The sequence below is a fragment of the Pseudochaenichthys georgianus genome, chromosome 24, assembly GCF_902827115.2.
Source record: "Pseudochaenichthys georgianus chromosome 24, fPseGeo1.2, whole genome shotgun sequence".
Classification (NCBI taxonomy): Eukaryota; Metazoa; Chordata; class Actinopteri; order Perciformes; family Channichthyidae; genus Pseudochaenichthys; species Pseudochaenichthys georgianus.
In genome coordinates, this window is record NC_047526.1 from 7,940,272 (window position 1) to 7,966,486 (window position 26,215).

The following is a 26,215-nucleotide window of genomic DNA, read 5'->3' on the forward strand; positions in this document are numbered from 1 at the left end:
GATGCTATGTTGTCATATTGTGTTAACCTATCATCCACTTTAGCAGACATCCGACGTCAGGTAGCCGCAGCCTACCCCTGCCACTGGTCCGCTTCACCGCCTTCAACCGGGCGACTTCGTGCTGGTCAAGGATTTCCGGAGAAAGAGCTGGAAATCCAATCGTTGGCAAGGTCCCTACCAGGTGCTTCTCGTCACCCAGACAGCGGTCAAGGTCGCCGAGAGAGCTACATGGGTCCACGCCAGCCACTGCAAGGTCGTAGTCACAGGAAAGGAGAAACGATAGGAACAGACGACAACAAGTGACGTGTCCAAGTCACCAACAGATGACAACAAATGACATGTCCAAGTCACCAACAGATGACAACAAGTGACATGTCCAAGTCACCAACAGATGACAACAAGTGACGTGTCCAAGTCACCAACAGATGACAACAAGTGACGTGTCCGAGTCACCAACAGATGACAGCAAGTGACGTGTCCTAGTCACCACCAGCACCACACTTGCACTACATACACCAAAACACACTACACACAAGGTGTCACGAGCGAGTGCCAGCTGAGCGGTTCCATATGCTCTCTGGTTCCTCGTTTGTGTTATCAGTGTGTGAAGTCTGACGGTCCGGGTCACGAAATCGACCGAGAGAATACACACACACACTCCATGGAACATTTCCCCCTCGTGATGAGGGCTCGCCTGGAGAGACGACAATGCAACCGTGAGCAATGTGAATGCTACTGGAGAGCCTGGACAATCATAAAATGGTTCCTCTGCATACTTGCCATGATAGTTGTGTTAGGACTAGTCCTATATTTTATGTATCCAGGGTCAGCATACAGCATGTCAGCCAAAATCGAGGTATCTAAGAGGTTCATGGGGAAAGGAGGGCGAACCATATGGGTCGAGGGGCGGGGGAAAGCAGGGCGAACCACATGGGTCGAGGGGCTGGTCAAGACAGGGATTGGTAACATTACTCTAAGGGATGGGGAAGATAGCACAGTGCAGTTAGACCCGTGCAACTACATGCATTGCCCCGACCCTAAGAAACTGGGGGGGGGCAGACGCCTACATTTGCTATGTCGAGAGTGACAGTTACACCGCCACTCACTGCTCGGGGGGCTGGACTTTTGTTTTATGGACCACCGCGCACACCGATTGGGGTTATACCTTATGGGACGACAAAACAAACATCAAAGGGAGATTGTCTATCTCCAAGGTCAATTAATCGAGCCCCGTTATCCTGTTGCAACTACAGGCTGCCCAGATATCAGACAAGGGTTATTTTGTTGTCTGTATGTATGTATCCGGCGCCGACCCGTGTGGCACATTTTACATAGACATCGCGCCCAAAACTCAGACCCCGGAAAAGCGTAAGCAACCTTTGACGCCACTGTTGACATCCATAGGTAAATCTACATTTAATCTATACATAGGCGATAACGACCATAGCAACATTGATGTGGGTCAGACCAGTAATGGGATCACCGGTAACGTCTGGTGGCACACTCTGAGATCATTCTTGCAGGCCGCAGGACAAAATGGGTCATGTTATGCATGCACTCTTTTCCCCCAGGACTCATCAATGTCCGTGCCAGTTCGTCCGCGCTCTCTGACCCAGGTTGAACACCTCTGCGCGTTTATGGCTCTGACAAAGCCCATCAAGGATGAAGACAGCGTAACCGGGTGGCGTTATGCTAGGCAGCTTCCCCCACCATGCAGCAATCGATCTGACTCCTCTTTGCGTGCATCCACGCTTGACACCACATACGCAAAGTACCAACCCGTCAGCCATGTGCACCCCAGTCATTTGAGAGGGATGAAACACAACCTCTGCATCCAGAGAGTTTACCACAAAACGTCTCTTACACCACATTATTTTTTCCTAGGCACTACTACTGGTTGTACTCGCATCCTACGGAACACATGCGGTGACGGTGCTCACAAAATCTCGTATTGTCACATATCTGGTGCCCCTGAGAGAATCCTTTCTAACGTAGCATTCCCAGATGTTAAACATATTTCCCTCCAACTGGCGTGGCCCAGTGATTCTGGGTTTAGCGCGCCAGAAGATTACGTTTGGTTGTGCGGCAACAAGCTCTATCAAGTTCTGGCTCCCCTTTGGATAGGGACATGCACTCTAGTGGATTTGAATCCAGCAGTCACTGTACTCACGTCCTTAATGCACACGACACATCATTACCCAGAGTTCCAACACCCCGACCACCACAAGGTAAAAAGAGATATGACGTCCGCTGGAGCTAAATTCATGGGTGGCCTGTTCCCATGGTGGGGTACAGTAAACAATGCCCATAAAATAGATACCTTACACGTCCGGCTAGAGAATCTGACTTATGAGACGACTCAAGGCTTCCAGGCATTGACCCCATTCATAATAGCCTCTAGGAACATGCTCATGCAGCATCAATTCGCTCTTGACCTTTTGTTCGCCTCAAAGGGTGGCCTGTGTCATGTGATCGGTGACTCCTGTTGCACTTACATTCCCGACGCCACCAAGAACATCACTGACACTGTGCTGCATATTAACAACCTGTTAGCTGACATGAAAGCTGATGACATATCCAACGCAGGGGCCTGGGACTGGTGGGCCTGGCTTACATCAGGCGGGTGGAAAGCATGGCTGGCTAGTATAGTTACACCCCTGGCGATCATTTTTGGCCTATTAATCAGTTGTACCTGTTTGATTATCCCAATACTGAAGAAGTGCGTTTCCAGCATGGTGTCCTCAGCTTTCGTTCAGTATACTACTATTCCATTACAAGACAATCCTTTGCGCCACAGTGAGATAGATCAGCTAGAATCAGAAGAGTCTGATTCCGATTCATCAATATAATCATGTGTGTATCTCCTCTCTTATGCTTACATTATATTGGAGTCTGTCCTCCACAAAAACAGCCAGTTTTCTATGATATATTTGTGATGTGTTTACTTAAACCAGCGATGGAGGGTATTCATTGATGTGTTATATCAGTCTATCCTATCATTTGTTTTTTTCTATTGATCAAGTATGATCAAAAGGGGGGAATGTAGTGGAAAATGTCATTATTATCATTCTTATTATTATCCTTATTATGTCTTTCATATGTTTAAACCAAATGCTTCTTATTTCCTCTTGTTGTGCTTTTACCATTATTATTCTATTATATTCTCTTATGAGTTTCCCAGTCTCTGCAAGGCCACAGCTGTTTCAGCAGACTGGGAGACTCATACACAGTCACACAAAGTTCCGTTATGCTATCTACTCAAGGCCACTGGGTGTCTCATCAACAATCTGACTGTGTGAACCCAGATTGTTCTCTTTCCCACTCCTTTTTCTATATAACCTTTGCTTTTCCATTGTTCTGCGCACTCTCGGGCAGACTTTCCATACTCTGCCCGACCGGTGACAATATATTATTATGTCGTGTATTTGAAGCTTCAAATAAATAACCAAAAGACAGCTTTGCTTGATTCACCATTTATTTGTTTGATCATTTGACTTGTACTCTCCAGAGCCGTGTTTGGGAGCCAGATTTCCATAACACTGGCTTCAGTAGAAGCCTTCCGAGTAAATGGCTAGAACGCCGGCACCTCCTCATATCCACCGCTCCCATGTTTTATTTTGTGTTGCCATAAGTTATTCTCTTTCCGTTGGTGCGTGGGGCTAATGCTAATGCTAATAATACTAATGCCACAAATACAATGGCGGCTTCACAACACTTTTCAGAGTTTTACGGGGCGTGGTTTGCAATTCGCCCAGCCAATAGAAATTGGTACTTTTTTGGTACCACCTCTCTAGCAGGCACTGAAAATGGGGGTAAAAGTTCCCGGGAAGTAAGTACTCTTTTTGGTATGAACGCAACATAAGGGATACTAACGGAACCAAACGGGAAAAGTACGGGGAAAAGTACTCCGGTGTGAACGCGCCTAATGGGCATTTTTTCCATAAATAAAATGAATTGATTTAACCATGAATTAGTCTCAGAACGGATAAATAAAGACGAGACCTTAAGGCTCATGTAAAAAAATAAACATAAAGGTTTTTCCAAACTATACTTTACTAAAATATAAAAAATATTTTGGTACCAGATCTTGTGTATCATGAAGTACCCATACTTAGCACTGGCCTTTTGTTCTAATTTATTTTTAATTGTTGGTATAAAAATGAAATAGAAACCTTGGAAAACTTTCAGAGGTCAAAACATTTTCCTCAAAATATAAAAAGGTGCATTGTATTAATTTTCATTTAAAGGTCCCATGTCATGCTTTTCTGGTTATTACCCCTTGTGTGTTAAGTAAACGGTCTGTAAATTCACAAACCCTCAAAGGACACCCTGTAGCGAGTAAAACTCTAACACAGAAAAGACCTGCCCCAGAACGCCTCGTTGGAGATTTTTATTTTTCCATTGTTTTCTTCCTGAGTAAAGTGACTTCGATTTCTCAGCCTGAGTCTCGCTGTCTCGCAGACCCCAGGCAGCAACCAGGAAACGACCCCAGTAATCTAACGCACACTGTCCGCTCCTCGAGCCTGAAAGGGCGCAGCAGCGATCCCCGCAACGTCCCGCCAGCATGGCACCCAGACCCCACGCAGCATTCTCATCTGTTTGTCATTACTAGTGTAATTTTTTGGTTGCTAACGCCATTGTAACACATGATCAATGATGTTCCGCTGTAACGGTGGTGGACTCATCAGAACAGAGTGGGCGAGCTGACCAATCAGAGCACACTGGGCTCATAGAGAGGGGGGGGCAGGAGCTCCAACAATCCGTGTAGGACAGAGAGTAAATACACATACTATACAGAGATGCTGTATGAGAAACCAATGTGAGTTTGGAACATTGAACAATGTAAATCTATTCTAGTAGACCTCAACAATGGAATTATGATCAGTAGAAATGGCCAAGTGATGGGACCTTTAAGCCAAATTTCAGCATAGCTTAACCGTGGGAATCAGAGCAGTTTCGAGTTAGTATAATCACCTTGAATTATTTTCCCAGAAATGATCATTCTGAACGCTGATCTAAATCATCTGTAAAAGCGAGCATAAATAAATGGATTGAGCATTGAATTTGACAACGCAAGCCAGTTCAATAATTCAATAAAAGGAAGTGGCACGTAAACATAGCTGAAAGAAAGAAAGGAAGTCAAGACATCAGAACAACTCCCATCACAATAGCAAGAGTTTTGGTGGCCTTTCTCTCCATCAGTTGCCCCAGACTTTATGGTTATGTTGTGGATGTTGCGTGCCTGTTTCTGTGCTACAACGAAAATCTTCAGGTAAATACACAGCATCACAAACACTGGGAGGTAAAATGAGAAAACAAGTCCGGAAATGTTTGCCATTATAGCATCAGTCAACCGAATTTCCTGGTTAGTTCCTAAAATTACAAAACCAATACCAATTAAAACTGCGGTCACAGACGTGCACACAGTTGTGGACGGGCCTCCGCGTCTGCGCGCCTGTCGAGGAGGGTCGCCGGACATCCCGGTGTCAAGCAGAGGCGAGCGTGATTCCTCCGAAATTAGCCGTTTGTAATTTCTCAAATGTTCACGTCCTGGACTCCTCGGTCCTCCGGCAGCGACGCCGGAAATGGATGTTGGCGCGCCGCCTCGAAGGAAAACAAATGTCTCTAAAGGCTCGTCGAGGATCGATTATCGCGGAGGCTGTCTGGAAGAGCAGTAACTGAGGATACACTGATTTAGAGGAGAGAGAGGAGAGAGGAGTCTCTCTGGAGGAGCTATAACCGAGGGTACACTGATGTAGAGGAGAAAGGGGATAGAGGTAAGAGAGAGGAGGCTCTCTGGAGGAGCTTTAACCGAGGGTACACTGATGTATCCTCCGGAGTCAATTTCAGGCCACAGAGACCGGGTGTAAATTAAATGAAATTGTATTCGCAACATTGTATAGTTGCGAGATATTAGGATGTAAACAGGTATAAGTCTAAGTGTAATTAAAATACATTAAACTGTAAAGATAAGCATTAACAGTTAATATAATATTTTCACTGAAAAGAGTAAAGACTAATGAGGTGCAGTACACAATTAATAGCATCAAAATTAATCAGTGTACCAAAAACTAATATTGTCATCTCACTCCAAGCTGAACTCCTAAATTGCCAGCCCTGGACTATATGTAGGCCTATGTGTGGTCTATAAGAGAGAAATACAAAATTACAAGTATAATGAGAATCAGTTACTTACATATACATCAGCAAACAATAAGCATAACTTTCTCTGCAATGGAACATATTCTCCAATGCTAATTAACTGTTCAACAGGCAGGTTGTAATAAAACCATGACATACATGTTATATACTGCACAAATAGCGCATTGACAAACAATACAACAGGTTATTATGTCATCCAAACATTAGATTGCCAACATTGTCAAACATAGCTCGACTTATCCACACGCAGCTTATGCAAATGAAGCACAGCTCTGCAAACTGTTCCCGTTGTGATTATAATGTATTTTAGATCACACGTTCTTCCCTTTACCATTTGTTTACTCACTAAAACGCATCTACCCTGTATGTTAGGCTATTTCTTTTTTAAATACAACTGCTTTAATTGTAACATGATATTTACAGTGTAAACAGCTGCATGTTTTCATTGCAGAAAACAGGAGTGTGTATAATATATATCACTCACTTACGTGAGGCCTACATTACACACTTCAATTGTATCCTTTATTAGATATCTACAAATAAACAGTTGATATTTCTTGTGAAAGCAAATAGTGCTTCATTTCATAACATATACAAGGAATGTAGCCTGATATATATTATGCTTTAAGAGCAGCTGTATTTATGTGTTGTGGAGTGTATATTTGTCTGTTGGTATTGCATATGCAGCCAGCAGAGGGCACTGCTGGACTAACAGTCAATATCATTGCCAGCAGAGTGTGTGTGTGTGTGTGTGTGTGTGTGTGTGTGTGTGTGTGTGTGTGTGTGTGTGTGTGTGTGTGTGTGTGTGTGTGTGTGTGTGTGTGTGTGTGTGTGTGTGTGTGTGTGTGTGTGTGTGTGTGTGTGTGTGTGTGTGTGTGTGTGTGTGTGTGTGTGTGTGTGTGTGTGTGTGGTGTGTGTGTGTGTGTGTGTGTGTGTGTGTGTGCGTGCGTGTGTGTGTGTGTGTGTGTATATATATATATATATATATGTGTGTTTGTGTTGGGCTTATTACTTAAAAAGATTACACAACATGCTTTGTTTTGACATTCGAAAGTTTTCATCACATCCTTTTTCAAACAACAAAATGTCCACAAATTAGATGCAAAATAGGTCTTGGTTTACTTTGCCATTTAAATCAGTTAGACTATAGCAAGGCTACCGTACACAGATCAGTGAACTTGTTTATTCAAGGTGTGACATCACAATGACTAATGGACTCGGACAGGACTATCAGTCAAATCTAATTCCAAACAGGTCTAGAGAGTGTGGGGAATTAGCAAGATAACACATTAAGAGCTTTTCTTTTAATATGGAGTGTCGATAAGGTAAACTTCAGCTTTGATCGGGCCTCAATCCTCTTTCGGTTACTCTGGGGTTAAGTGACATTTTTAGGGTTGACACAGGCCATTCAACACAAAACACTGTTTGGTTTACTTTAACTGGTTTTTGTAGTATCTGAGCATGTGCACACTGGATGTCCTAGAGCAATATAAGACGTCAAAAAAAGTGTGTAGGAACTTGATTCTCAAAGACATACTCTTTATATAAATAAGTATCTTTCTATTCTTTTAAGCAGATTGCTGAAGCTGTCCTACTCAGCCTGTGGTTATTTATGTCTTGTTTGTCCTCTGTTGAGTGATTTGCATAGCCTCATATTGTTGAGTTGGTTCTCCACATTGACATGTATCCTCTTAATGATATTGTGTATGTGATGCTATGTTTCTCAAAATACCATAAAAGCAAAAGAGGGATACTTTGATTAAATAACTTTAAATCAGGGGTTACTATTGGGTATGATGCTACGTTTTGTACAAACAAGTGGTGTAAGGCTTTTATACTTTCAGAAAAAAGTTCAGAACCAGGCTAGCAGCTACCTGGTAACAGTATTTGTGCTAAGCTAAATTAGCATCCTCCTTACGATCTACATTTACAGTTTGTATCTGTATTTATCAGTTACTTTAAAAAACGTTATCTAGTAGGCCTATGTTATTTTCCGTTTATATTTTAGTTCAAGTAGTCAGGTTTATAGGTAGTTATGTTTTTCTAAGGTATTCTTAATGTATTGTCTACATAAAAAATATCTTTCATTGTGTTGATGTGTACATTTACGGTGTTTTTTACTCCATTGCAAGTCTGAATAACCTGCTGCTGTATTACAAAACCTTCTAGGTTTTAAATAAATAAAGTATATTTATCAATTGGTCCAAGGCCGTAACCATGGAGTCAACATTGGGGAGGACCAAAAATTCAATATAAATTTGAATACTAATTTCCTGCCATTCTAAAGGAAAATATATAAAAATTCACTAACACATGGGATACTTTAAAACCTGTTAAACCCCATACCCCTGCCCGTGGGGGCAAAAAACAACAATATCCACGAAACTGTTTTCTCAGGCATGGGCGTAGGAAGCATCCTCAATGTGGGTGGGAGAATTTGACGGGGGGTGTGGGCAGGTGGTGGACCTAAGCTCCTCTAGGGGGGTCCGGGGGCATGTTACCCCGGGAAGATTTTTTTTTAAATGTTGAAGTTAAATGCATCAATCTGGTGCACTTTGAGAGCAACATTAGGGACTAAATCTATGTATACATCTCTCAACACCCATATGAAACAGAACTGTAAACAGATTTACCTTTTCTTTATGCATATTTTACAAATCACTCCCCTTTACTGCTATTCCTGAAAAGTTCGGTTTTAACATCAGAACTACAAGTTATTTACACAAAGAAGCTAAACCGGAGGGTTCATTAACATTACCATTACGAAATAAAATAATATAGTTTAGGGCTAACTAGAAAAAGATACCAGAACTGATGGAGGGCAAATTAAAACATGACTGACCTGCTTGGAGCATCAACGCTAACTGAAGATGGACTCGGACGTGCGAAACAGCGAAATACACCCCCCGGGTACAAAATAAAGGCGGACCCAATTTACATATGAAAAGAATATATCATTTTGGTGAAGAAAATAAAGATTTTCAAGTATACAAATAGCCAAAATAAAAAAAGTTATAGAATAGCAATTTTATTTTCATTTTGTTATATCAGTTAGGCTATATATTGGGGGGGAGGGACATTTTGAGCGTATCTGAATATTGGGGGGGATGTGTCCCCCCCCAATGTATATGGTGAATTTGGCCCTGAATTGATCCAACTAAATAACTATAAGTACGGCATAAGTATGATTAATGTGGGCCATCTTCACTGCAGAGACTCTGAAAGCCGTAGTTTGCGATAGCCATCTGTGTGTTTAATGTGTCACTAGGGGGCTGTATAGTCTGTTTAACATTATGTGTTGACTCTTGTTTATTAGCTTCGGTCAGAGACATTGGAACAACTGAATCTATTTTTATCCTATTTTTGTGTGGGCCCAGAGGACAGAGGGCTATAGCAGTAGCTATGTAGCTTCAGTTAACATTTTTGGGGGCGTGGATTGGGCCGGAGGAAACCCAAGCAACAGGAGGCCAACCAGACTGGTGGGAACCTGTGAAACATCAGACCCGGTGAAGTCCAACAGAATTCGGAGCAGCTGAGCTGGGGTTAGCGGTAGCTACATTTGTGCTAACTCCTAGCTGCCTTCACATGGGGTTCATGTCGAGTTGACTTACATTTTTTTATTTAATCCAAACAATCAAACATAATTGCAGTTGATAATGTCATAACAATTTTGGATACATTATTTGTAGGGTTTCTTTTTATTTTATTTGTTCTTCTACATTTGTGTTTCTTATACATATTTTAAAGACTCTATATCAAAGTATTTCCACAATTCACAATTCAATTTAACTTACATTACAAATATGCTACAAAGTTCCTTAAGGCAAAAGAAAATTACCCACATTTTTATGAAAATGTAGTTTTAATTGAGAGACTAACCCATTTTAGAAGTTCCCAAGTTTCCCAAGTTTCTAGAAAAAAAATTATAAAGCATGTAGCAATGATTTTATTATAAATTAATCACAGTCAGAGTGCAAGTAAATAGCATGTCCTGCTTGTATGCTTTTAACATTTCTGAAGGATTGTCATAAATATTTAAATGATATTCCATTACAGTTTTTAGTCTTACGCATCCGACCTGGAAAACTTTGCAGCCAATCTTATTTGTTACAGTGTATCGTGCACCAGGTCCTTATTCAGAATTCTTATCAGAATTCTCTGAGTTTTTATCAACTTTGGTTCTTAAAACAGACAAAGTAATTATCGTAGGTGACTTTAATATTCATGTTGACGATGATAAAAATAGCCTTATTGTTGCATTTAACTCTATATTAGATTCTGTTGGTTTCTGTCAGAGTGTAAATAAACCAACCCACTGCTATAATCACACTCTCGACCTTGTTCTGACTTATGGTATTGAAATTGAGCAACTATTAGTCGAACCGCATAATCCTGCTTTATCCGACCATTTCTTAGTAACTTTTGAGGTACTGTTACTAGACTACAAAGCATTAGTCAAAAGCTCTTGCAGCAGAAACCTATCTGTTAGTGCTATAGCCACATTTAAGGAAGAGATTCCACCAATACTTAACTCGATAGCATGTCTGCATGTAGGGGAGGAAACTTATACAAAATGTACACCACCCCAAATTGATCATGTTGTTGATAGTGCTATAGATGCGCTGCGAATAAAATTAGACTCTGTTGCTCCTTTGAAAAAGAAGAAAATAAAACAACATAGATTAGCTCCATGGCATAATGCCGAAACCCGCAAAATAAAGCAAAAGTCTAGACAACTTGAAAGGATATGGCGTTCCACTAAACTTGAAGAATCTCGTTTAATTTGGCATATTACTCTCAATGAATATAAGAATGCACTGCGTAAAGCGAGAGCAGCCTACTACTCTTCATTAATAGATGAGAATAAGAATAATGCAAGATTTCTTTTCAGCACTGTAGCCAGGCTGACAGAGAGCCACAGCTCGATTGAGCCTTCTATTCCCATAGCACTCAGTAGTAATGATTTTATGAATAAACGATAAAATTGTTACTCTTAGAAACAAAATTAATGACCTCTTGCCTTTGACCAGTATAGTGTTATCAACAGCTCCCGGAAACGTAAGTTCTAATATTACACTAGATAGTAAACTAGAATGCTTTTCAGCCATAAACCTTGAACAATTACATTCAATGATTCTCTCTTCTAAACCATCAACGTGCATGTTAGACCCAATTCCAACTAAGCTGTTGAAGGATGTTTTTCCATTAATTAGCACTTCTTTATTAAATATTATGAATATGTCTTTATTATCAGGCTATGTTCCACAATCATTCAAAGTAGCAGTGATAAAACCGCTTCTTAAAAAGAACAACCTCGATCCAGAGGTTTTAGCCAACTACAGTATAGACCTATTTCTAATCTTCCGTTCCTCTCAAAAATTCTTGAGAAAGCGGTCGCAAAACAGTTGTGTGATTACTTAAAAAACAATGATTTATTTGAAGATTTTCATTCTGGCTTTAGAACACATCATAGCACAGAGACAGCTCTGGTTAAAGTCACAAATGACATTTTAATAGCCTCAGACAAGGGACTTGTCTCTATTCTTGTTTTGCTCGATCTTAGTGCTGCATTTGATACTATCGACCATGATATCCTATTGCAAAGACTAGAGCACTTAGTTGGCATACAGGGAACTGCTTTAGGCTGGTTTAGGTCCTATCTATCTGAACGCTCTCAGTTTGTACGTGTCAACGATGAATCTTCCACGCAAACCAAAGTTAGCCATGGAGTGCCACAGGGCTCAGTGCTCTGACCTATTTTGTTCACATTATATATGCTTCCGTTATTATAAGGAATCATTCTGTAAACTTTCATTGTTATGCGGATGATACTCAACTATATTTATCAATCAAGCCTGATGAAATTAATCATCTAAATAAAATTCAAGACTGCCTTAAGGACTTAAAAACGTGGATGACCTTAAACTTTTTGATGTTAAACACGACCAAAACTGAAGTTATTGTACTTGGCCCGAAGAATCTACGAAACAAATTATCTAAAGACATACTAACTATGGATGGCATTAATTTGGCCTCCAGTGAGACTGTAAGGAATCTTGGTGTTATATTTGATCAGGATTTATCCTTTAACACCCACATAAAATCAATTTCAAGGACCGCCTACTTCCATCTACGTAACATTGCAAAAATCAGGCATATCTTGCCTCAAAACGATGCAGAGAAACTAGTCCATGGATTTGTTACTTCTAGGCTGGATTATTGTAACTCTTTATTATCAGGGAGTACCAAGAAGTCAGTCAAGTCGCTTCAGCTGATTCAAAATGCTGCGGCTCGTGTACTAACCAGAGTTAGGAAAAGGGACCACATTACTTCCTGCGTTAATAACGCGTTAACGCAAAAAAACAATTAACGCCACTAATTATTTTAACGCGATTAACGCATGTGTATTTTTTTTCCTCGGCTGCCCCGTAGTTTCAGAGCGCATCGAGTTTAAAATACCATCTGCTGACAGCCCCGCTCCTGCCGCCCGCTTGTGGCAGACCACACTTCCACGCTCACCGGCAGGCACCGACTGGCCATCGGGAGGACTGGGAGGGTGTGTGTATGTGTGGCCCGAGCGAGAGAGAGAGAGACCTTACGTGCATTGTTGTTGTTAGCCTCTGGTGCTAGCTAGCTGCGCTAACGGATATAGGCCTAAGGAGCTGTTTAAATGAAAACAGAGGAGCGACATTTCGCCACAACTGCACCGAGCACTTGACTTTATGCAGGAAGCCAGACAGTGGGACATTGTAGGAGAAGTCAGCACACTCATGATTGCAGCGTCCAGGCAGCTCCCGTTCGAGCATATGCCTTGAGTTGCACATAGCTCCAACGATCCAACACACACACACACACACACACACACACACACACACACACACACACACACACACACACACACACACACACACACACACACACACACACACACACACACACACACACACACACACACACACACACACACACACCATTTGTATTGTATAATTGTATGAGAGAGGTTCCAGGTTGAATTGAGGCGAATATTTGTAATGTTCAGAGGTTGTTGTGTTTAATATTCATGAGAATATTTGTCATTGTTCAAATGATAATAAACATTAGCATAAAGCATATTTGTCCACTCATATGTTGATAAGAGTATTAAAAACTTGAAAAATATTCCTCTAAGGTACATTTAGAACAGATAAAAAATGTGCGATTAATTTGCGATTAATCGCGATTAACTATGGACAATCATGCGATTAATCGCGATTAAATATTTTTAATCGACTGACAGCCCTAATATATATATATATATATATGTTGAATGCTATGATGTTATATTTAACATATAAATAATACAATTCTGTAAGCCTTACATGTCGAGAGACAGTAGGTCTCAGCGCTCAGGAAGGTGATCAGTCACTAGGTGGGGGACCAGTGATCTGGTCATGGTTGTTTGCCTCTTTTGCAAAAGATTAAAGAACTAGAAAGACATCTCTTTCACTAGTTAATATCAATCATTTCCACCACACCAGTTTACTGAATTACAGCACAAACACAACTTGTGCTAGTCAGGCGGCTGCGTGTGACCTCCTGAAGGAGAATGTTGGATTTGGTAGACAAATATCCATGGAAAGCTGAAAGGCTGTGTGTTTGTTGACGAGTCCAGCTGGCATGGAGATATGCCATCAATGCAAATGGTCCTCCAGCATTGATGGCATAAACACCGCCCTGAAAACACACACACTTTCCAGCTTAAACCAGTCTTTCTGACACATGCACTCACTTTGACTTTATTTCTGATGTGAGCCTCATAGATATGGAGCACGGACGATTTTCTGTTTGCTAAGTGCGGCTACTTTGACGTGTTAGGCATTTGCTTTCTGTATGACTGCGAGTATAAACCAAGGTAAGAGCTTTTTATGAATGTATTATGTTATTTGTTAGAAGATGAGATCGGCACAGAGGCCAAAAAAAAAGTATAACACTGTATTTTAGAATGTAAAATTGCTAATACCAAGGTCCCATTCAAATTTTAACCGATACTACAATCGTTCCTTGAAATGTGTAAATAGAAGTTTGGTCTGATGTAACAACCAATCCTTAAACCCATCCTCAGAGTGTTCTTTAGTCTAAAAAGTCACTTTTGTTTGAATCCACGGGCTGTCCTTGTTGTTGTATAAGCCTTTTAGAAAGTCACATTTAAACGCTTTACCATTCAGAGTAAAAATACTCTGTTGTTCTTGCAATGAATCATAAGGAACAGATAATGTTATCATCAGAAAGTTTACTCTTTCACAGGCCACATGTTTACCTTTATTTTTTGATATTGTAAAGTTGGACTGAATGGAGATTTCTTGACTTACATGACTGCTGCGAAGAATACGAGGGGATTTGAAAAAAAGTTCAGCGCAGGAGGTGTGAAAACAGTTGTATCTTTCTGGAAACTTCATCTTCAAACATTTCATGTGTTGGATAATGAATTTTCTACAGACTTTATCAAAAATATAAAAGATTGGAATGCTACTTTTGGGATCTTTACCTCCCTTAATATATTTCATGCTTACAAGAATTTACATTGTAAGATACCAACATATTAGTTTCCATTATTATGACCACATGTTTAATACTTATAATGGTAACAACATTAATGTGTTCCTGTTCTATAGCTACCCACTGCTCCTAATAAGATGAGTTAAATGCACAGTCTAAATGTCACTGTGTGTGCTGTGTACAAGTGAGACAATTTAAAAAAGATACCTTAATATTATTGTTTTTAACTAACCTAATACAATTATGTGAAATCTGTTGACATTATACAGTTAATCAACTTCAAGTCAACTTTCCAGTTTACAATTGTATATATTATGGTCCGCAGTTATATAACCAGCGTGTAATAATGGCGAAAAGGCAGCCATATCCTAACCCAACATGAAAATGAGGTGGGCATCACCTGTACCGCATTAACAGGCCCCCGACCACACAGGTGACCTCCAGCCTCTGATGTTGGCAGTGCACTGTTACAGGAAGCAGGCAAAACCATTGACTCTGTTTGCATTCATAGTCCAAATTCAAAGTCATGCAAACAAGCCTGATAAGAGTGACAAGCAAGTTTTAATACAACCATGTTAATGCTCGGATTATACACCAATACATCAGAAATGTTCATTTAAACTTAAAGGAACGGCTTACATTGTGTAATCGGGAGACTGTGGAGTAGTGTGCATATCTTTGGATCAGGGGAGCACTGGTTCAATCCCCACTGCAGTCAGCATGTCATTGTGTCCCTGGGCAACGCGCTTCACCCCAACTGCTCCTGACGGAAAAGTGAATAAGTGTTGTGTATATATTTAGATTGCTGGAGATTTATTTGATTTGTATTGCTTTTCCAGGCCCTTAGTCATTGTATTTATTTCACAAGATCATAACTTTAAGGATGGCAATTGTTCTTTTACTACAATGTTTCTGAAATGGTATGTTTTAAAAATGCCAATTAGGCACCTTCTAACTAAATGTGCATACATATTCTGAAAAGAAATTGAAAAATTGGATATAGAAAAAGTAAAAGTGTTTTACATAGGGAACTTTTAACATCTCTTTTAATCACTCCATAAATAAATAAAAACATACAGTCGACAGGTAATTTAAAAAAAAGCAAATGCATTTTTGCCCTATTTTTACGACACAAATACATCAATCAGGCTATGAATTACATATGAACACACCCCTCATTAAAAACCTTCAGAATATAGATTGGAATGAAAAATGTAAAGATTGGTGTGTTCTGTCAGTGCTACTGGAGTAGGGGTTTCTCACTATGTGGAGAATAATTAAACAGCCCATATTGTTAGATTTTATAAATTGTTGGACTTCCCAAGTTGATTACTTACATTAAAACATTTGTTCTGAATGACAAGTTTTCTGTAATTTTCAGTTTGAATGTGTTAATAATGCATTGTCCAATGCAAACTATTTGAATGTTTGATTAATCTACAGACACAGATATATAAAATGAGTAAACTAATCACCTAAATGTGTATTTTGTTTTCGTTCCACCGCTAGCTGATTAGCATATATTAGAATTTAGCACTATAGCTAAAGAGCCACATGTTTTCCTAGAAGTTGTCGAAGATCCAAAAAGAGCTATTCTGTACGTCTTACATTCTGAGGGTAGAAACTAATGGATGTCCAAATGTAAACGTTATTTTGGCATTAAAAAATGTTTAGACAATAAGGCATTAGAGCAAAAACTTAGTGCGTCACCAAAAATAAAAGGAATCATCCTCAGAGGAACATGAATAGCATTGTTTGATGTCTATGGTACAATGTTTAAAAAACCTCTTAAGCCCGAGGGTCCCCCCAGTGGACCCCTCCCACCGTTTTTTTACGAGACTATGTCTCAGGGCTTCTTAACATTTATGAAACTATTAATATTATATACCCTTTTAACGGTAAGAAACTCAGCTAACTGACAATGTGAACCATTTTTAGCTAAAATAAACACAAGAGTAATACCAAGCCTTTGAATTAGCATGGAGCGAAAAAATGCTAACTAATGCTAACGGACTTTTGCACAGCACTCACGATAGAAATGCCATTATTACTTATCGTAACTGCACAAACAAGATATCCGATTAAAGCTGAGACTCCACAGATTCCACACATGTAATGTCATTACTGTAGGACCCCGAATTCCTGGAGCTATCAGCCATTAAAGAGAAAGTAAACAACATCCGGTTTCAAAAATATTATAATAATTACGTCTTACCTTTTTTGATTTGTGATCAAAAGTTGTGTTCAACGGAATAAAAACGCCGCTCAAGGTTAATCCAATGTCTTTGTGTCACGTAGAAATGTTTACTGATAATCCATCAGCATATTTATGGCAATATACTGGGTATAAAGTTTTGCCGTCCAGGCTTGTACTTTCAGATATGTTTTGTTTGCTTCTCTATTACGTCCGCAATGGTAATGTTTACGTGGATTTGGGAACTATTGGATGTAATGGTTAAGAAAAAGGTGTAAATCACCCAAATCGACCAATGGGTTCCAGAGATATGGTCCTGCGTAAAGTATAAAGAATGCCAGCCAGCTTAAGTACATTACGCAGCAGACTTTACTTATTGTTTACTACGTAAGGAAGCAGGACCCAGAGCGCACGGAGCACAGAGCGGACAGCAGATAACGGAATTGCAGTTTTATTGCTTATAGATTATCAGAACATTTCAAAGGGGACACAGCCCCATTGGATATTAACCTATGGATTAATTACATCATCGTTTTTTATCGTTTTAATGCCATTGAAGACCAGTTTAGACCAGACAAAGAGGAAGGTGAGCGATGTTAGCCTAGCGCATGTTAGTACCTAGCGTCACTTGTTTTGATGTACGTTTTTGTTGATAACGTCGCGAGTTTGTATCTTTCAGTGTTGAGGTGGGCACCGTTAGATTCTGTGTCTTTACGATCATAAACAATGTGTTGGATGTGCAGCTAGGATAAGTAATAAGGGAGCTAGGAGTGATATTCGGTGCAGTAATAGGTTAGCATTTTTCGCTCGGGCCTATTCAAAGGCTCACTGTTAGCATTGTGTGTTTTTTTTTAAAAAGAAATATGAAAAAGATCAGTTAAATGAGTTTTTTCTCATTATATGGTTATAAAATATTCATAGTTTATTAAATATTAAGGTTCCTTAGACGTTGTTTCCTGCAAATGACGCGATTTCGAGTCCGTGGGGCCTAAGACAGAGTATGTTTTTATTTTTATTTTTTTCACAACAGTTGTATTTGGATGGAATGAATACCTATAGTGATAATTCAAAGTAATAAAATGATTTTTACAGTGAAAAAGTTCAAATGGAACTGATGGTTCCCAAATTATCCGGAGGTGAGTCTGCCTGGACTTTATTTTTCTAAACCTCTCTAAAAAGGTGAAATTGCACTTGTTTTGCATCAATCTTGATACAGGGTACTTATTATATGTTATAGTTTGGATTCCTAAAGCTTTTAGTCTACTAACCCATCATTCAAGGGTGGTTTTCACTATAAGTAATGGTTTTTTTTTGGGCGGACATTAGAATTTACATATTTTTACTATGTTCCATCTGCATTTACTTTAAAATAAAAACATCCATATTGATTCTGACACTTCTACATCCAACTCGCAGATGTAACCTTGCTTTGAGAGAAAATATTATTAATGTACCCCTTTTAGAAGTGAAGATATAGTCTTTGTTGTGTTTGTGGCATTTTCGAGCCTGAAACCTGAAAAACAGGCTCAGGGCTTAAGAGGTTAAAAGAAGATCATACACAGGTCCTGATTAAAGACTTGTGGATGTACAATTTGTTACAACAGTTCAAACTCATTAATAATCAGTGATCATTATGATAATAAAGATAAGATAAACTTTTTCCCCATTGTTCCCCGCAAGGAAAATCAGGAATTTTGTTCTACATCAAATATTTTTTGACTTTAATATGTTTGTGTTGTTCCTGTATGTGTATGCACATTTGTTAATACATATTAACTGTCTTTAATTGATGCTAATGTCGTTATACTTGTCTTTTTTTCTACACCAGAGGGACAATGTTTTCCAGGGCTTGTCTTTTTCTGATTGGAGCTGTGTACCTCTACGCTCAGGTAAAAATGCATCGTATTTTAATATGATATACATTTTCTGGCCAGCACTCAAACTAAGATTTCAAGGGTTTAATGTCATACACACAACTAAGTGTAGTTGAGCTGGGTCACAGGTTCCTCAACAGGGCATTATAGATATATACAAGACATAATACAAACATCCGGTTGGCTTTCTTCCTGAGCCGCTGGGAGTAGAGGTCCTCCATGGATGGCAGCTCCGTCCTGGTGATGTTCTGTGCAGTTTTCACCACCCTCTGTAGAGTCTTACGGTTGAGGGCGGTGCAGCTGCCGTACCAGGCCGTGATGCAGCCAGTCAGGATGCTCTCTATGGGGCACCTGTAGAAGGTCAGGATGCTCTCTATGGAGCACCTGTAGAAGGTCAGGATGCTCTCTATGGTGCACCTGTAGAAGGTCAGGATCCTCTCTATGGGGCACCTGTAGAAGGTCAGGATGCTCTCTATGGAGCACCTGTAGAAGGTCAGGATCCTCTCTATGGTGCACCTGAAGGTCAGGATCCTCTCTATGGAGCACCTGTAGAAGGTCAGGATCCTCTCTATGGAGCACCTGTAGAAGGTCAGGATGCTCTCTATGGTGCACCTGTAGAAGGTCAGGATGCTCTCTATGGGGCACCTGTAGAAGGTCAGGATGCTCTCTATGGTGCACCTGTAGAAGGTCAGGATCCTCTCTATGGGGCACCTGTAGAAGGTCAGGATGCTCTCTATGGAGCACCTGTAGAAGGTCAGGATCATCTCTATGGTGCACCTGTAGAAGGTCAGGATCCTCTCTATGGAGCACCTGTAGAAGGTCAGGATCCTCTCTATGGAGCACCTGTAGAAGGTCAGGATGCTCTCTATGGTGCACCTGTAGAAGGTCAGGATCCTCTCTATGGGGCACCTGTAGAAGGTCAGGATGCTCTCTATGGAGCACCTGTAGAAGGTCAGGATCATCTCTATGGTGCACCTGTAGAAGGTCAGGATCCTCTCTATGGAGCACCTGTAGAAGGTCAGGATGCTCTCTATGGTGCACCTGTAGAAGGTCAGGATGCTCTCTATGGTGCACCTGACGCTCAGGATGCTCTCTATGGTGCACCTGTAGAAGGTCAGGATCCTCTCTATGGTGCACCTGTAGAAGGTCAGGATCCTCTCTATGGGGCACCTGTAGAAGGTCAGGATCCTCTCTATGGTGCACCTGTAGAAGGTCAGGATCCTCTCTATGGTGCACCTGTAGAAGGTCAGGATGCTCTCTATGGGGCACCTGTAGAAGGTCAGGATCCTCTCTATGGTGCACCTGTAGAAGGTCAGGATCCTCTCTATGGTGCACCTGTAGAAGGTCAGGATGCTCTCTATGGGGCACCTGTAGAAGGTCAGGATCCTCTCTATGGTGCACCTGTAGAAGGTCAGGATGCTCTCTATGGGGCACCTGTAGAAGGTCAGGATGCTCTCTATGGAGCACCTGTAAGCTCAGGATCCTCTCTATGGTGCACCTGTAGAAGTTGCAGAGTATCCTGGAGTCCAGGTTGAACCTCCTCAGCCTGCGGGGGAAGAAGAGCCGCTGTCGGGCTGTTTTGGTGATGGTGGTGGTGTGAAGAGTCCATGTCAGGTCCTCAGTGATGTGGACACCGAGGAACCTGAATCTGCTGACTAAGTTCATCATGATGACATTTGTAGTTTATTATATTTAAACTGATTTTGATATCAATAGTGAAGAGTGCTGCATGTATAAATAACAAACACTTCCAATAACAAAAATCAACTTTGAATATAAATCTGCGTTATTTAGCATGTAAAAACTAGACAGTTTTATTTTGACAAAAAGACTAATTCTGTGTTCGCCCTTTTTTCCATTGCAGGTCATCGTAGCAGGTGAGTTTATTATCTACATAATAACCTGCCATAAAGGAGATTCAGTAAAATACCTGGATAAACGTAAACATATTGGGCCAGGATTAAAGAACTGGGCTGAGGCCAAATAGTATTTTTTGATTGGTAGGTTTGCTAACTAAGCCCTGAGGAAGTGGGGCGGCCGTTGAAGGAAATACTTCTTCCCATTGACATACATTCGGAAAGAAACGCCTATAAAACAGCGTACACTTGTTTAAGTTATATATACTACCCAATACGAACCCTTTTATAGCTGTTATTTAAATGATTAGGGTTACAAGTTATGAAATGTGTTTTGTTGCACACAGCTGGGACCGGAGCGCTTGTTTTCATTGGGGGATTATAAAGTTGGCCAACTGTCAGGCAGAGTTAGTCTGTTTCATAATTGTGTGTTTTTTGTCAGTATACTGTATTTGAAATTACTATAGTTACGTTAGCTAGCTAGCTAACAGCAGATCTGCAATAATATCTGAAGGAATCATATGATAATATTATTAAAATAAGCCAATAAAACTTACATTTGAGATACATTTCCAGTGACAGTCGGCCAACTTTCTAATCCTCAAGCACATCAACAAGTGCTTCGGTCCCAGCAGTGTGCATCACTCTGTGTTTTGAGCTTCTGGCAGTGTTTTTTGTTGTTGTAGCGTGTTATATTTGCATTTTGCGTTTCATTTATGCAGCGCTTTAAGTAAACGCTGCGCATGTGTTGTCATGTTGGTGAAGACTTTCTTCATTTGCATGTGTTTTGGCACATTTGTGTTTTTATATTTGCACTGTTTTGAAAGTTCAGCCCGTTGTCCACCGTAATACATCTGCAGCTTATTAAAATATTGCATGTTGCTCTAGAATATGTCTTCACTGCTGAACTGACGGTGGCAAGTAATGTCACACTGGATGCCAACAGCATCCTGTTGGCTTTGAATACTGCAGAAGTGCAAGTGGACACAACAACAGTGACCATCTTAAAAAGTGAAGTGGTGGCAGGTATGAAGCTCTTTCCTCTTTCTTTAATTATTATTCCAAACGGTTCTTCTTTTAGACAGTGAATGGGACATTGCAATCAAATATTTCCAAGTGCTTACTCAAGGTGAATTCAGGAGAAATCTACATAAGTAAATCAATAAAGTTAGTCAAATATACACTTAAATATGTATTTTGGATGTTTTCCTTTCAAGACAGATTTGTAAATTCAAACAAAATTGTGTTTTGTGGCCAGAAACACAATTTTCTAATTATTTGTTAATGTTGCTCCATGTCTGCTATATTTGTGCTAAAATGCACAGCTTCATAATGTATATATTCTTACTTTTAAGTTCTGTTTTATTTCCTATTTTGAGATGTTTATATTTTATGTTTATGTCTGTTTATTCAGTAGTCCTTTTTCATTTTCACATTGTGCGCAATGCCTTGTTTACATGCTGCTGTGACCAACACATTTCCCAAATGGGATCAATAAAGTATATTTAATCTTATCTTATACACATCTGAAGGCAGTGAAGGAGAGAAAAACGAATTGGTTCCAAATTGAAACATTGTCAGGGCAATTGGAAGATTTGGCAATGAGTGTGAAAAAGTGAAACAAATCAATGACTGGGAAATGGAATCTAACTATGTTAGGGTTTTGAAAAGCCAGTAACCTGCCATTATAAAATGATGGATTACCTCTCTGTAAAAAGTGCTGGTACAGTGAGGCAAAAGTGGAGCAAAGTGCAAGAAATACCATGCAGCCATGCAGCTGAATATAAGACAGTAACGAAATATGACAATGAATTCTTCATCTGACTGTTTTGATCTTTAATCCTGATCAAAACGGTTTTGCATTTATTATTTAGAAAAAAACAATAGATATCATCAGCAAATACACTTCTATAATATGATATATTGATGAGACCACATTTTCTTTCACCAATGTATTATCTCTCAGGATGTCTTTTACTAAGAGATAACACAGATGAGATGTTTTCTTTTATAGAAATACTTTCTAGGACTTAAATGATTTGTAATTGGGCTTTTCTTTTTAGAGTGCCTGATTATTGGAGATGAAACCTCTTGCAACTGCTCCACCGGGTACATATGGAGCAACCCAGTGTGCTACGACTACAACTGTTGTAGGGAAACGCCTTGCGCTCAGAACGTGTCCGACACCACGCCTCTCTGCATCGCCAAAGTCAATGGTAAGAGAGTGCTGTTGACAAACTGACTTAATGGAATAAGGGTGACTGCAGAGTGTTCTTTCACACTAGTGTGTTTCTAGATTGTGTTAATGCTCTTTCATTGTTGTTCCATATGGACACATATGCATGTTGATATCACAAAATGCTCCTTTTTGCAATTCTCACAGTTCTCATCAAAGGATCAGTGAGATTGAATACTCCCGAAATATGGGGGAGCAATAATGAAACTCAGGTAAAAACTTGTCAGACATATCTCGCTCTTATCACAAATGTATACATTCTTCAAAAGTTTGTCACTGTAATGCATCATTAAATGCATCATTAAAATATAAATAATATAATGTTCTTTCTTTTTAAAGCTTAAAGCTGCATTTGATGTGCTGAATGGCTTTGTGTCCCTGAATGTAACTGGTGGAAGGTATTTTACTTTGCAAATACTTTAAGTGTCTTTTACTTTTTATGAAATGAAGGAAAATGATTTTGTATTAATGTGTGTTACCAAAGTTTAAATCAGCCTATTTCTTTTTGCTAAATCAACTAACCAGTACAAACATTAGAAAAGTCCTTATTTAAACTATTAGGTGCTAAAAGATGTAAAACAGCCTAAAAACTGAATCCAGATTAATTTCGCTCTCCATTCGTTTAACTGAGCCGAGACCGGTCATGACCCTGCACACTCTATGAGCCCAGACACCGGTAGTTTTATACGAGTCAGGCCATTTTGGCTTCATACGCACTGAGCAAAATGAATAGGAATGAATGTGTCCCGCCTTTCATGCAATATCAAATGATTTGTATACATCCAGGGTCAGCAGGCCCGGTTCTACGGGGGTGCATAAGGCTGCATTGAACCCTCATTTGAGTCGTTATGCAACCTCATTTGAAAAATGAAAAGTGAAAAAAAAAAAAAAAGTGAAAAATATTACATATACTAATAATAATAATAATAGTAATAATAAGAAGAAGAATTTAGTTGAAATAAAATAAATTAAAAATAACATTGTCTGCTGTATTTATTTGGTCAATTTAAACGGTAAGTAACGTTATTATGTCAGGTGCGCGTGACCTGTGCCGCTGCGCGTTCGTCATCTGCAAAGTGCTTACACAGCAGTCAGTGATGGACATCAGAACATGGTTAAAACAACCAGCCCTTATCGCCAGCGGTAACACTGCATCTACTGCAGGTAATAACAGTTCAGATCATGGGGACGTTACCCGCGGCCACTGTCGTGCACAATAACGCCCGCCTCGCCCACGGAGGCAGAGCAGCCGCAGCGGTCTTCGTTGCCCCAAACACCGCCACCCCTCAGCGGCCCGCAAGTGCCAGAGGACCTCTGCAAAACAGAGCCTGCCCAGGTATATCTAAAAAAGTACTCAACTCGCCTGTACAGTGGGGTACGGCGCTCATTTTGCAGCTGATGGTTTCAAAACAGAGATGGAATATTCATGTCAAAAAGATGCCATCTTCTGCTATGCATTTAGACATTTCGGTTCAAGTACGTCAGATGCCTTCACCACAACTGGCTACAACAACTGGCGCCATGCTCTTATACGTGATAAGGGACTGAAGGCATGAATCAAGCAAAGAGCACATAGATCCATAGATCTCTTCATGTTGCTCTCAAAGTGTACCAGATTGATGCTTTTAACTTCAATATTTAACAAATCTTCCCGGGGGAGCATAGACCCCTAGAGGAGGTGAGGACCCCTCTAGAGGGTGTTGGGTCCACTCCCCACTTATAAAAATAGCACTTTACCACTGCACCCTCTTTAATCTCAGATGCACCCTGAGTCATTTTGTTCTGGAACCGGGCCTGAGGGTCAGCCTAGCTAACTCCCTGCTACTGCTAATGGCAGTACAGTTGGTACACTAGCTGTTTTGTCCAAGCCCCCAGGAAGAGCACTGGGCCAAAAATACATTTTCACATTGACTTACATTGGGAAAGAGTTGTCTGTTCATTCAATTGAAATTCAAAAGTGTTATTGTCATATGAACAAAAGCTACAGTGTAGAACTGGCAATGAAATTCTTATGACCCGAGCTCCTCCAACAATGCAACATATATAAAATACTAAAATTAAAGTTGTGCTAGAAGTCTGTATACATTTAAATAGAATATGATATAAACAAGAACAGAATGTGAAATTAAATATGGTTTATTACGGTGATAACTATTTAGATAAATAAAGTTAATCAGCATATGATAATTTTAACTAAATAAACTACCCAGTACGAACACTTTTATAGCCCTTATTTGAATCATTAGAATCTAAAAGTTGTATAAAGCGCTAAAAGCCAAACCCAGGGTTATCTTCCCTCACCTTTCATTTGACTCTGAGAAGAGGGCAGGAGATCGGAGGCGGGGCTTACAGAAAACTCAAGTGAGCATGCTCCATGGGCCCACCACGGGTGCCTTTTGAAATCTACAGTACAGGCGCTCCATTTTGAGCTTCATGCGCCACTGAGCATCCAACGATATATCCAGTTCCCTTTATACATCCATGGTTTTGTCAAAGATCATTCCTGCAGTCAAGTTTGCGTGTATAAATTGAGGTCAAATCAAGTCAATCTTTTATTTAAATAGCCTCATATCAAATTTGGCTCAGTGAGCTCTACAATCTCTACAGTCTATCAATCAATCAATCAATCAATGTTTATTTATATAGCCCAATATCACAAATGTTACATTTGTCTCAGTGGTCTTCACAGTGTGTACAGAATATCAGTATGACAATACGACACCCTCTGTCCTTAGACCCTCACATCGTACAAGGAAAAACTTCCAAAGAAAACCCAGTTTAAAGGGAAAAATGGGAGAAACCTCAGGGAGAGCAACAGAGGAGGGATCCCTCTCCCAGGACGGACAGACGTGCAATAGATGCCGTGTGTAAATTGAAAAGATAATACATTTGCAACATAGGTAGTCCAAATGTTTGGAAATGCATGTGTGTATAATAGGAAGATGAATCCACGAGGATATCCATCGAGGACCTATGATCCAGGACCACAGCCACGACTCAAGATCCAGCGCTCGCGATCCAGGACACAGGACCGCAGGATCATCCATGACTCCGGATCCCAGCGTATATAGACACCAAAAAGAAAGACATTTGGGGAAGCTGGGTTAATCGGAACATGAGTGTACACGGGTATAGACAGAGAGAAGGAAGAAGTAAGATGTCCCCCGACAAACTAAGCCTATATCAGCAAAACTAGGGGCTGAATCTAATCAGCCCTAACTATAAGCTTTATCAAAAAGGAAGGTCTTAAGCGCACTCTTAAAAACGGATAGGGTGGAAGCTGATTCCACAAATGTGGAGCTTGATAAGAAAAGGCTCTGGCTCCCATTGTACTTTTAAAGATTCTAGGAACAACCAA

At 40.2% G+C, this 26,215-nt stretch overlaps 1 protein-coding gene across 1 annotated transcript in view; it reads left to right on the top strand.

Annotated features, from left to right (window-relative positions):
- Window positions 1-13,813: 13,813 nt before the first annotated feature.
- The window catches only part of adgrf3b (adhesion G protein-coupled receptor F3b), a 28,696-nt gene continuing 16,294 nt past the window's right edge, over window positions 13,814-26,215 (top strand). Inside the window, exons 1-5 of the mRNA XM_071201908.1 lie at window positions 13,814-14,053; window positions 18,720-18,780; window positions 20,630-20,642; window positions 21,510-21,647; window positions 22,685-22,837. Coding sequence (XP_071058009.1) covers window positions 18,727-18,780; window positions 20,630-20,642; window positions 21,510-21,647; window positions 22,685-22,837 — 358 coding nt within the window. The 5' untranslated portion in view covers window positions 13,814-14,053; window positions 18,720-18,726. The remainder of the gene's footprint in view (window positions 14,054-18,719; window positions 18,781-20,629; window positions 20,643-21,509; window positions 21,648-22,684; window positions 22,838-26,215) is intronic.